The 14,207-nt window shown below is 30.4% G+C and overlaps 1 protein-coding gene across 1 annotated transcript in view; it reads right to left on the reverse strand.

Moving 5' to 3' along the window:
* The window catches only part of CSMD3 (CUB and Sushi multiple domains 3), a 1,271,497-nt gene that overhangs the window by 745,047 nt on the left and 512,243 nt on the right, over positions 1-14,207 (reverse strand). Inside the window, exon 8 of the mRNA XM_026454566.1 lies at positions 7,324-7,411. Within this exon, the coding sequence (XP_026310351.1) occupies positions 7,324-7,411 (88 nt within the window). The remainder of the gene's footprint in view (positions 1-7,323; positions 7,412-14,207) is intronic.

The following is a 14,207-nucleotide window of genomic DNA, read 5'->3' on the forward strand; positions in this document are numbered from 1 at the left end:
CGCAGAAAGAAAGTCTATGAATATAAGGATTCCACAAGCCGAGCTTTCCCAAAAAGTTGGTTATAATTTTAAGGGCATTTAAATTTTTAATTTATTTTTCAGCATAGAAAATGCTTCCAACTTTATATCTTTTTGGCAGCATTTCTCCCTTTAAAAACTTGTTATATTCTATAGGTATTTCAAATTAGAAACAAAGCTTTTATGATTTCAAAACACAGCTGCTGGCACTATCACCTTGGAGAGTAGAGCACAAATGGTAACCAAAATATAACAAGTAAGACACCTTACTTCTCCAAGGATTTTCTCATAGATTTCCTCGGTGATTATAAAAATATTGATTACGTGCAAAGAAAACTGTTTCTGTTTTGTCAACTGCTATCTATAAGCCATTTACTAATATGATGAATTTGAGGTCCTGCTATAAAGTCATGTGATTAGAAAATTAACGGAAAATTCTAAACTGCAGTTTTGCTGTTTTTAAACAATTCAATTAATTACATACATTAAGCTCTCTTCATCACACATACAGAAACATGAATACTCATATCTGATTACAAGGATCCTATACTTAGAAAAGTTTCTAAAAGACAAGAAAAAAAATTCTGGGTACTATAATGAAGGAAAACATGATGCTAAGAAATTAAGAACCAGATAGTAACTGATTGGAAAAATAAGAAAAGCTTTATAAAAGAGGACTTTGAGTGAGCACTTGAAGAATGTGTAAGATAGCACAGGCAAAAAAATGCTAAGATATAATATTCTAGGAGGAAGAAACAACAGAACTAAGTAGTCATGGAAAATCAGATACATTTGAAGCCAACTATGTGGGACAATTTGTCACCACACAAAATATGAAGGGAAGATTGGGGATATTTTGAAGCATTTGAATGCCAACACTGAGTATTTTTTGTATAAGTAGGCGACAGGAAAGCTCTGCTGGTGTTAAAGTTGGAAAAACACATTATTGTAGATGTTATAGATGGAAACTGTGGATGAGAAGGAGAAAAATCAGCAGCTTGTAAAACTGACATCACAATTTTCTAAAAATGTGTAAATAAACGATTATCTAAGATAATACCCATGCAAATGCAGATGAGAGAACTACTCTTATCTCTTCTACATCTCTTCATAATTGAAATATCTCTTTTATCCCTAAAGTTTTCATTCAGAGATTACTGCAATGCTAGGAAAATCATGAAACAGTAAATATTTGAGGTTGTAACATGCATTCTAGAGAAAGATTTTAGTAATATATTATCATTAAAATAACATATGTATATGTGCATACATATCACTTAGTTAAAAATATAATATGAAATCACGTGTATGTCTTTATTTTAAATTTTAATAGACTTAATTTCCTAGAGAATTTTCAGGTTTGTAAAATAATCACAGAGAGTACAGAGGGTTCCCAAACACAACCCCTCTCTCCCTAATATAACACAGTTTCTCCCATTATTAATATTACTTTATTAGCATGGTACTTTTTTTCAATGAATGAATTAATATTAAAATATTTAATTAATTAAAGTTCATAGTTTACATTAGGGTTCACTCTTTGTGTTCTATGGGTTTTGACAAATACATAGTGTCATTATTCACTATTACAGTATCAGACAGAATAGATTCACTGCCTTTATATGTCCCCTGTGCACCCTCTATTCATCCCTCACTTCATCCCCCTGAACTCCTGACAACCAGTGACTTTTTTTTTTTTCCTGTCTCTGTAGTTTTGTCTTTTCCAGAATGTCTTATAGTTGAAATTTTACCTAGGAGCATAATTGTTGGTAAACCCATGTTTAGTTAAAAAAAAGAAAAAAAAAACTGTCACCATCTGGTGTGAGTGTAAATTAGTTCATCCACTGTGGAAAGCAGTTTTGCAATTTCTCAAAGAACTTAGAACTACCATCCAACCCAGCAATACCGTTATTGGGTATATACCCAAAGGAAAATAAATCATTCTACCTTAAAGACACATGCACAGGTATGTTCACTGCAGCACTATTCACAATAGCAAAGACATGGAATCAACCAAAATGTTCATTAGTGATAGACTGGATAAAGAAAATATGGTACACATATACCATGAAATACTATGCAGCCATAAAGAACAATGAGTTCATGTCCTTTGAAGCAATATAGATGAAGCTGGAGGCGATGATCCTAAGCAAACTAACAGGAATAGAAAACCAAATTCAAAGTGTTCTCACTTACAAGTGGGGACTAAACATTGAATACACATGGACAGAAAGAAGGCAACAACAGACACTGGGGTCTACTTGAGGTTGGAGGGTGAGAGAAGGGTGAGAATCAAAAAACTACTTACTGGACATAATGCATACTACCTGGGTGACAAAATATAATCTGTACACTTTAAATCCCTGTGACATACAATCTACCTGTATAACAATCTGTATGTACACCCCGAAACTAAAAGTTTAATAATAATAAATTAAATTAAATTAAAAAGCTGTCAGAATGTCTTCCAAAGTGGCTTTATTATTTTGCATTCCCACCAGCAGTACATGAGCATTCCTGTTCTTTCACTTTCTCGGCAGCATTTTGTGTTGTCAGAGCTTTAAACTTTAGCTATTTTAATAGCCATGTAATCGTTTCTGGTTGTCATATTAATTTGAAGTTCCCTAATTACATATGGTAATGAGCTTTGTTTATATGTCTATTTGCCATCTCATATATCTTCTTTGGTGACAATTCTGTTTTGATGTTTTGCCTATTGTGTAACTGAGTTGTTTGTTTTCTTATTGTTAAATTGTAAGCAATTTTTCCATATTTAACACACGGAATATATTTTTATTAGATATGTAATTTGCACATTTTTTTCCAATCTGTGGCATGTTCTTTCTTTGTCTTCAAAGTGCTTTTTACAGAGCAGAAGTTTTAATTTTAATGAAGTATGACTTATCTTTTTTTATTGATTATACTTTTGATGTTTTATGAATGAACTGAAATTTCACTTGGATAGGGGCACCAGGAGAACTTGCCATGAGTTCTTTTGAATTTTCAGGGGCAGAGACTGGTAATTCTATCCAAAAACCAGTGTGACTTTCATAAATGGAGGCAGTAATTCACTGAGTAATCACAATCTAATGTTCCTTTGAGATGATAAGGGCCCAAGAAAAGATATAACTGTTAATTTAAGCCCTGACTAAAAAGTACATTACTTCGTAACAAATTGATTTATCTTTTGTCTGTTATTTTTATTCCTTTACAAGCTTTCCATGTTTTATTCTTTGGGGTGGTTTCCATATCTTATATGAGAATAATTTTTGTATTACATTTTTGAAATACATACAAACTTCTTTTTCCCCCTTTGAAACAGATGAGTCTACAAATACTTCCACTTCTGCTTCTGAAACCGACCTTGACCTGAAACTGATCCACTCTCCTTTTAAAAGTCCCCCAATTTATACCTCTACTTGAAGATTTCTTTGCTCCCGATCCATGTTTCTAATCTGTATGCCTGAAAGAATTACTAGCACATTCCCAAATGCACTGAGCTTTATCATACTTTTGCACAATCCTTTTTATGTTTGTACCTAGGAAGCTCAGTAACGCTAGGTAGAAATTATAAAACCAATCAAAAGGGCACTGAAACTTACTTAGCAAGGCAACATTTCTACATCAAGCTTGCTTTCCCACTCCTGGTAAAAAACTATTTTTCAGTTTTCTCTCAGTCTTGACATTCTCTCCCACCCATCCTCATCTTCTTATACACACATTTTCATTTGATGGCCTTGCTAGATGCAGCATTACTAACGTAAAAATATTAAACATGAGCTTTCTCACCTTCCCATCACAAAGTATGTAGGCCTAGCAGTATCTCTTCTCCACTTCTCTATCTTCCCTTCTATTAGATTGAAAATAATTCCACACTACCTGTCCTTGGGATCCCATTTATTTTCTCCTACAAAATTATGTTTCTTTACCTCTACCCTCTCTTTCAATGCCAACAATAGATTTCTCTCTATAGAATTATTTACATCAACCAAAAAACATGCTTTGGTCTCTTGATTCTCTGAAAATAAGGTCTCTTGATTTCCTAATGACTACATAAATGCCCCATTATTTCCCTGGTTTACATAACTTGATGTCACCAAGCTGTAAACTATCTGAACTGCCTTTATTCACTCTTCAGCATTTTTAAGTTGATTTTCAACCTCTGTCATTCCACTGAAATCACTCTTGTCAACAACCTTCATGTTGTCAAATTCAAAAGACAGTCTTCTGTCCTCCATGCTCAATTTTTCAATAGTCCCTGTTTGCCCTTTAAAAGACTTCTCCTTTTGCTTCAGTTACCCTTTTAGGTATTGTCATATTCCTCTGGTCTCTCATGAGCAGGATTTGGCAGCTCCTTGTATTCTATCAGTTTGCCAAACAGATATTTGAGATGACATTACAAGTTCTCTTGTCTTTCTGCTTATTTAAAGTGATGTTATCTACACATAATTTTTTAAAGAATATGATGTTTAACATTTTTTATAATATGTATATGCCTATGGTTCCCTCATATCTCTGAATTTCAATTATGTTCAACTAATCACTTAACATATCTGCCTAGAAATCTCTAAATATTCTAAAATGTACAACTTCAAAACTGAACTCTCAATTTTTCTCCAGAAAGCTCTGGATGTTCACACTTTATTAAACATTATAGTTTACTCCATCCTCATGTTGTTCAAACCCTGAAAATTGAGTCTCATCCTTAATTATTTCATTTTTCTTACTCTCTACATCAAATTTTCATGGGATATTAAAGCTTTCATCTTCAAAAGATAACTTGAATCTGTCTCGTTCCCTGCCAACCGCCATAGTCCAAATCTCCACTGTCTTTCACCCAGGCTACTGAAGAAGGCTAACTAAAATTTAGGTTTTCTTCAATCACTGAGCTAAAATAGAAAGCCTGATCTGAACATGTAAATTGGATCAGGTCACTTACAAATCTTTACAACTTCCCTTCACAGGCAGGTGAGCTACATGAGTAAGGAAGCCTATGTGTACACTCTCTCTGGGGAGATCCTGCCCAGCCTAGAGAGAGAAGTTGTTAATTGGTTCCGAGCAGATGTTGCTCTAAAAAGTATGCAGGTTTAAGCTGCCAAATATAATAAGAGAATACCAAAATGTGTGTGTGTGTGTGTTTGTATAATTTTCTGAGTTTTAAATGTTGCCACCATTAAAAAAAAAAAAAACACTATGTATTTAAAACAAAGCATATCTTCAGTCCACATTAGGCTGAATGGCTGCCGATTTACTTTCTCTGCCGCAAATATTTGGTTTCTCTTTATTTCCTCTACTTCATTCTATTCTTTTCTACTATTTACGCTCTATAATTGAGTTTCACTGAACTCTATTTTGTAGAACAGGTCATCAAGCACTTTCTTTTCAGGCTATTCCTTCCCGGCTGGTGGGACACACATATTCTTCCAATATCCATGGGAATAGGACCTTCTTAAATTATGTGGGTACACACCTTGAGACATCTTTATTCTCTGTCATAGAATCTTACTATTTTCTTTTTGACTTCTGAGTAGTTTTCTAAATTTGTGATTACATCTGAATGACTTGAAATCTATTGCACTTGAAGGTAATTTAGCTCATTATATTACTATCACATTTCATTATTTTTGAGTTGATTTCTAGTAAATCATTAATCTAATTTGCAAGTCGTTGGACCAAGTAAATATTAATGTCACCAGTAATATTGTACATGCTATTTTGTAATAGCAGGTTGTATTAATAGAGTACTTATTTTTTCAAAAGCTCTGTGATTACTATGAGGCATAAGTTATCTTATGTGATCTTCTTCTCAACCAAATAAGATATACATTATTATTCTCAATTTTAGAACTGAGAAAACTAACTCTTGCAGAAGACAAGATAATTTATTTCAGGGATATAATCTGAATGAAATTTTTTGACTTTAAAGCATAATACGTTATAATATAGTGATTAAAACGTCAGATTTTGGAGTCTGCAAGTAAAGAGTTCAAATCCCAGTTCCATCAAATTATTAGCCAGGTAAACAAACTTCAGTTTTCTCATTTAAAATATAGGGATAAAATAGATTTTATAAGAAATAAAAAATACTTGGAAAAAAGAAATATTTAATTGCTTATCACTTTGTGGTCTATAAGATATAATCATTAGTCATTAAGACTCAAATATTTAGTTGATTTTAATAAAATTAGTAAAATAGGTAAAAGTCTGACCAGTCCCCAAATCTTTTGAATTTCTCTTTAGTGTGTTTCTTCAAGCACTATTACCTGTATTAAGTTTTGAGAGTGGTTAAAGTTACGTAAACATTTTAGAAAATTACAATTGTGTTTGTGTGGAAACTGTATTATTATTTTCCACTCCAAGTATAGCAAAATGTAACCTTAAGTTATTCTGAAAGATCCATGGGGAAAATTTATTATAGGTCTATATTCCAAGAACTATTTTTTTTTCTTCATAGGGATATTCTTTAGAGTATCATTTGTGCTTTATACAAATAATATGAATAAGTAAAAATAAAAAATATGTGGTATCTGTAACTATAAACGTTAGCATCAATAATTGAAAAATAAAAATTTTCAATTTTCAATAAAATTGAAAAAAATAGGTATTTGTGAGTTTTCGTGAGATTATCATTTAAAGTTTTGATAGGCTTTTTATAATCTTTTATTTGTAAAATATAGAGAACTAAGGAAAATTCAAGTTTATTTAAAAGCGTTATTTGATAGTTATGTAAATTAATGGCTACCACAGTATATTACATAAATTCTCTAGGTTGTCTGTTAACTTAATTTTAAATTAATAAAATTAATACTAATATATGACGGTCATAAAAATTCTACTCCAGTTAGAATTACACAATACAAATAAGGTGTTTATAGAACATCTGCTGGAAGGTTTTACAGACATTGCCTCATTTGAAACTCACTATTATATGTGGTAAATATGATTTACATGTTGCAGAAGAAGAAACTCAGGCAAACAGGATAGAACAACTTACCCAATATCAGACAACTAATAAGTAGCAAAATTGGAACTCAAAGTTATGTCTTTAAAATTTAAATCCCATGATTTTTCACTTACTACATGATGAGAATTAATCATTTAAACTAAAAAAAGTGTTCTAATAAAGTTAATGTATTACTTAACTAATCCCTTTAAAATAATTAAATATTATTAATACTAATACATTGATAAAATGCAGTTTGATGACACCAAGACTTCATCTTTATATTATTAGCTATTTTAAACATTTAAATTAAAATAAAACTTGACAAGATAGATAATGAAGTCAATATTTTAAAATATTACCTAAAATCTGATCCGATTCTCTTCCCATTTTCTGGTTCTCCTGGATCTGGGCATAAATTGGAAGCTGTTTTAATACCGCCCTCATTTACTGCAACAGCAGGGGAAAAAAGAAAAAAGAAACAAAATATATGTGATTAGAAAGTTGATGATATTAATTTTAAAATATACATAAAATGCATTCTTATATTTTGTCACTATAATCACTATCATTTAAGCATTTGTTCAACTACAATTTTATAAACCAATAAAGTAGGCTAAATCATTTTATGAACTAATAAGAAAATAAATTTGCTGTTCATATTCAATAACTTGTACTAGTCTGCCTATTAACACATTAATATTTATCACTTTTGTTTTTAGTTTCCATCAAATGGGAAAATCTCTGGAAACACATTCTCAGAGTATCAGTGTCCAGAGCTTTCATTAATCATTGGCAACAAAGAAGTCAACCACCAGTTATGATAGTGTTATTTGGATGCTTATTATTTCTGAAGGTGTAATAAAAAATATGTATGAAAAAAGTTCAGAGTTCTAACACTTCTTATTAGGTATATGATAAAGCAATTTGATCTGCCAGCATTAAAATACAACAGTGGTGCAAATTACTAGGTACTCCTTTAAATTATTACATAATGGTGTAAACCAAAACAATAGCTTTACCCTCAAGCAACTTCCACGAATACGATTTATTTAGCTTTTTTACACATTTCAGCAGTTTCTTCAAAACAGAAAGTCAAAGATGTATTACTATCTTCAGTGAATATTACCACATTGGATAACTAAATCCTCAAGTTAGATTTTTATTATTCAATCAGATAGTAATGAAATTTTGAGTGATAGTGTTTAATAAATTCAATCTTAAAGTGAACTGGAGGATAAATTCTCTTATTTTACTTTTTATCAATTTACCTGCTCTTTTTAAGAAAAAACAGTGCCTAAGCACCTCAAGTTAGATTATTATTATTCAATCAGATAGTAATGAAATTTTGAGTGATAGTGTTTAATAAATTCAATCTTAAAGTGAACTGGAGGATAAATTCTCTTATTTTACTTTTTATCAATTTACCTGCTCTTTTTAAGAAAAAACAGTGCCTAAGCAGAGATTCCAGAGAGAAAAAAATTCTAAACTATCCAGTGCTTGTTATCCTACACTGTGAACTGAAAACACAGGTAGATCTTTCTTAAAAGAATAAAGATGACTACTTCTACCTCTAGATATTCTAATGCAATAAATCTAGGGTAGGACTCTGGCATCAGTTTTTTGGGAGTTTTTGTTTTTTATTTTAAAGAGTCTTGCTTTGTCATCCATGCTGGCATGCAGCAGCACAATCATAGCTCACTGTAGCTTTGCACTCCTGGACTTAAGCCATCCTCTTGCCTTGGTCATCCAAGGTGCCAAAGTGCTGGGGTTGTAGGTGTGAGTCATTTTAAAATTAATACTAACTCTCAAGGTAATTCTAATATAAAGTCAAAATTGAGAACCCCTGGACTGCTGAATATAATTTAATTTATTTAATTCAAATTGATTCATCAGATAAGAAGATAGCTATCAGATGCCGGCTCAACAGTTATGGTTGTAGTAAAGTTGTCATTTTCTAAATTAAACATAGGATTTTTCATGTGCTTCTGTTACTCTAAGAAAATAATTTTCTTAGTATTACCAATGATGTCCTTCTTGCCAACTGCATTACAGCTCACTAATTCATATCACAGGATATTTGTGCTTTTCTGATTCTCTAACTTGCTATACAATCTCTCTTTACCTTTCTGGGTTTTTTGGCCAGTCTTACTTTTGCTGATTCTACTACAGCAGACAAATCCAAAGGCATCAGTTTACAACTCTCTATGTTTGAAATTCCCTCCTGCCTTGACAGAATGACCTATTTGCTAATGACTTCTAATCTTTTTGAAGTTCCTTTCTCAATTTTTCAATGGCCTATTTGATTATCTACCAAAATTTCCTTTGTCATCTAATCTATCCTCTCAAATTCAACCTAATCACTTTGATGCTTTTGTGACTTCATTTTCATCTATCTCCAATACATCTTGAATACCAGAGGAGGACTAAACTTTCTAAAACACAGTTTTTATTACTGCTCAAATCTCCACTTATTCTAGATTTTCTACTGCATCAATTTTATTTCTCACTAGTCACCAACATGCATCCATCACTCAAGTTCCATTGTCTGTTCGCTGTTCTGCAATTTGCTGAACATACTGACTCCACACATTTGTGTTTTCTCCATGTCTCCATGTTTTCCTTTCCTTCCCCTTTAGCTATCAAAACCCTATCTAATATTCAAGATTTAGCTTAGGTACCAATTCTTCCAAAAGATGATCGCTCATTTTTTCCATGTTATTCTAATTTATCTTTTTAAATAACTTGAAGTATTTCATTTGGACAATTTTTTATTTAATTAAAAATTATCTTAATATATTATAAATTAATAGCTTCATATACCTTTAGTCAACTATAGAAAAAGATTATATACTTGATAAAAATAGAGAAAAAGCATACTTATTTTAATATACCTATTTAATATATTTTCAAGAAATATGTCCTAGTTGTTTGATTGACAATACCATCTTATATTTGTTGTCAAAGGACTGATCATTTTCTAAAAAAAATCCTCTTTCCAATCTTTAAAAGACTTTTGGAAATATTGTAGCGTATGTTTATTAAAATGTGAGTTTTTAAATGTGCAGTGGAAATGAGGAAAAGAGGTGGCATGACTTAAGCTTAACTGCTTTTTTGTATTATGACATGTAACACAGATTATAGGGTAATGAACAAGCAGCTTGTGAATACATTATTAGAAAATAAAAATAAGAAAAATCCCATTTTTTAACATTTCACTGTCATTTTGTGTCAAAATAAAATTTGGTTAAATATTTTATATGAATTTAAATGATAGTTAACACTCAAATAATACTATAGGTCCAGAACTATTCTACATACTTTACGTGTGTCACCCCATTTAGTTCTCACAACCATTTTAGGAGTAGCTACTATTATTTTACACCTCCTACAGGTGAGAAAACTGAGTCATGGATAGGTTAAGAAATATGTCCAAAGTCATATTGCTAGTTAATGGGAATCTATATTTAAACTCAGGCAGTCTGATTCGAGAAATTCTACTTTTAACCCGGAGCTCTATAGCTTCTCAAAAAGCTCGACAAGGCAGAAACTATATCATTAACTACAATTCAAAACATTTTCCCAAACATTTTACCTTAAAATGCAGAGCATGTGTATAATTTCACCACTTTCACCTAATTAATCCCAGTTCTTATTATTTTAATTGTCAAGTTATTTCTGTCTGCTTGAAAGTGTCATTTAAACCACCATTTCTGGACATCTGCAAGAGGAAAAACTTTCCTATTTAAAATGTAAGGATAATGAGAGAGCTTCTGCATGGTACGTGTATTTAATGTTCTTTAATTGTAAATATTTAAACATTTTTTAAATAAAAAAAGTACAATCTTTCATTTCTTTTGATATTTTTATATTTCAGAATTTTCCATAGCTAAGTGATGCCAAGACAATTAACTGAAGTTAGTATTCATTCAATCATCTCCTTTCATTTCACAATGCCATTGATGTAACTGGACAGATTTATCACTCATACTTATTTTAATTTGCATAGCAACTTGCATCATTTTAAGAATATGAATGTTCTTTAAAAGTTTAATTACATGAATAGTGTGAGTAAGCATGTTTTCTTATGGCTTCTGATTTTATATAGCCCATAATATACGCTAAAGATAAAAATAAGTGGACTCTGACTAAAATTCACCTCCACATTACCTCTTCCAGCTGCTGACATTGTCACTTTTCTCAGATTTTTAAAAATTAGATTTAAATTTTTATTTCAACTTATAATATCAAGTGCTTTGGATCTTTTTCTGAACTCAAACATCATTGGTATCAACGCTGTGTTGTTATTTTTATACTAAAACACTTCATATTCTACAAAGAGTTATGTCTTAACTAATTTAGCTTCCCAGTAAAATATTGAATCCTTGAGGGTTGAAAATATGTTTTATTCACTATTTTGCCTTCTTAGTCTAGCATAGTGCTGCCATGGAGGAACTGTGGAATGAGTGGATAATATGAATGAATAATAGTATGGATTTGAAGAATAGGAAAGAAAACACAATCATTTATGGCAGGTTCACAGTTTCCTCATAATTCCACAATAATATTCTAGAGGAGCCTACTAAAAAATTTGGAAAGACTACTAGTTCATTAACTTTAACATTGTAAAAATACAAAACCTTTTATATTTAACTTAAATTTTTTTAAATCCATAGTTTCTTTTCTTGGTGAAATCAATTTTTGAAAAAGAACAAGGGGTAGATAGGGGCAATTTAGAGTTCAGGTGTAAAAACTGAAAAAAAAAAAAAAAAAATCTGAATCAGCCATTTAAACAACCAATCTCTGCCCATGAACACTATTGGAGCTTCCCGAATCTCTTGTTAATTCATTTCTTATTTAAAATCTAAAGGTACCATTATGAGACCTTCAAATACACACATACTTTGGCAGTTTGGGTATTCGATGTCCTCTGTGCTTACACTGACTTTGGGCCGTGCCTATCATAGAATTGATCATTTTTTCAAAGAGCGCAAGCTTTAATTTTTTTTTTTATTTTAAAGATGAATGTCAGATAAAAACTGTCTTTCTTTTTAATTATTTTGTCCTAGATTGAATAAATGTTAAAGAGATGAATATGTGAATGCGTACTTGAAATAGATATATAATAATGATACAAATTAAAACAATATAATTCTACTGCAAACAACCATGAAAGAATAGATTTTTGAAATGAGTTATTAAATATTTTAGAAACAAATTATAGTAAAATGAAATTCAAGATAATGTTGGTTTGCTATTTTATAATGATAGTAAATTTGCAAAAAATATTTTGAAGTGAGAATTACTTATCTTCAAAAAATGAAAAAGCAAGAGTACTTACAAATATTTTTATAGAAAATACAATGAATAAATGCAAAACTTATTTTAAAATTATGGAGCAAATTAACATTTTTGCCTCATATTAACTTTTTGCCTGTTTCAAAGCAAATATTTCTTAAATGAGATATTTTTTATTAGAATTTTTTTCCCTAGAATTTAGCCACGTCTAATTCCCTTTTGGTTCACCTTCATAACCCATGTATAGGAAAAGTGAAAATAATATATATTTCCACTAAGGCAATATACCAACAGGGATACAGAGTTACATACATCTTACAACGCCTTGATAAATCCTAGCTCTCTTAGCACAAATAGCCTGAATTTTCCTGAATATTTGGAAGTTTGAACCATGCAACATGTCAAATAACACATGTGTAGACAAAATGAGAAGAGGGTAAGCCATTCTAATACGTTCTAATTCTACCTAGAATTCAGAAATAAATATATTGGCCACATGAAATATTAGAAAAAGTGTAGTAAACATAATATTTAATTTTGCTAGCATTTAATTTTTATTTCATGATGACCTGAAGAATTTGATATGTAAGAGTCATCTCACCGGGCAATTTCTTAAATTTATACTTGTTATTATAGAAAATGTCTTTCTCTCAAAAATGTGTTGAATAATTTATATATAAGTCATATTGTAGCATTGCTTATTTTCCTTAAAAACTGACAGTATCAATCTTGAAAATGTTTTTAGCCCCCGAAATACATGAAGAAGTATTAATTATACAACCAAACCCTTTGAAATTAGTTGTTTGGTGCTTTTTAAACAGGTAACCCAACCGGATCAATGATTTCCTAGTGATATCTCTTCTGGTTTTGGATTCGTATTCTCAAGTCTAACTAATAAAATGTAAAAATCACATTTGAAAATTATAACATCATTAAATATTTTATAACATAAGACTCCAAGTTTGTTTCTCGATAATTGACATAACTGCTCAATTTTTGTCAATTACTGTTTATATGTACGAATAAATAAACACTTAGGTAAAGTCCTTTTTGATATAGCTATAATAAATGATTTTTGTTAAAGAAATAAGTATAAAATTATTTCATGAGGTGACTTGGAACTGAAGAAAAATAAAATTAAAAAATATGCTCTTGTTGAAAAATGAACAGTAACAATATGTATGAAATTTGAAATAACTACTCATATATTAGCAATGTTATTTTGGAAGTCAGGTATTGTGTCATAAATGGCTTGTTTCAAGGTTTCTAATATGCAACAGTACTGTTGACAATTTCCAGCAACTGCTATTAAATTTTACTACAAAAATGCATAGCTCTACTAAAAAAGTCATGTTTGGTTATGGTAATTTAAATGAATGTTCTAAATCAGTGATTCTTAATTTGAGATTTTGGGATGAACTTCAGAGGTTACATGAAGCCCTGATTTTGTAAGTAAAATTGTGTACTTCAGGCGATTTTATAAGATTTTCAAAAAGTGAATAGCAATAATTAATCATTTTATAAAATATTTGATTTCATAGGTTTATGTAAATTAGCTCAAATTAAGAATGTTTTTTCTTAAATAAAAATTGCTATTTTAAAAGTAATCTTTCTTAGAAAAACACTTATGTTGAAATTAAGATATAGTCAATCAAGAATTCCTACAAGAAATCGCCAATTTTAGAAATCTTACTTTTGCCTCACCTTCTAGAACTAAACTTGAGTGTCCTCAAGACTTAAGATCAAAAGAATATTTTTACATCTTGAAATATAAAATAAACTTTATCAAAAATAATCTGAGGCTGGGAGTTTGCCATGTTAATCCATTAACTCAATACACATTTAAATATAAAATATTGAATAATCATCATGCATGTTATACAGATATTAATGCAGTTAATTTGGTAAATACACAAATATTTTGTAAAACACATACAAACAACACAGA

The sequence above is a fragment of the Piliocolobus tephrosceles genome, chromosome 7, assembly GCF_002776525.5.
Source record: "Piliocolobus tephrosceles isolate RC106 chromosome 7, ASM277652v3, whole genome shotgun sequence".
Classification (NCBI taxonomy): Eukaryota; Metazoa; Chordata; class Mammalia; order Primates; family Cercopithecidae; genus Piliocolobus; species Piliocolobus tephrosceles.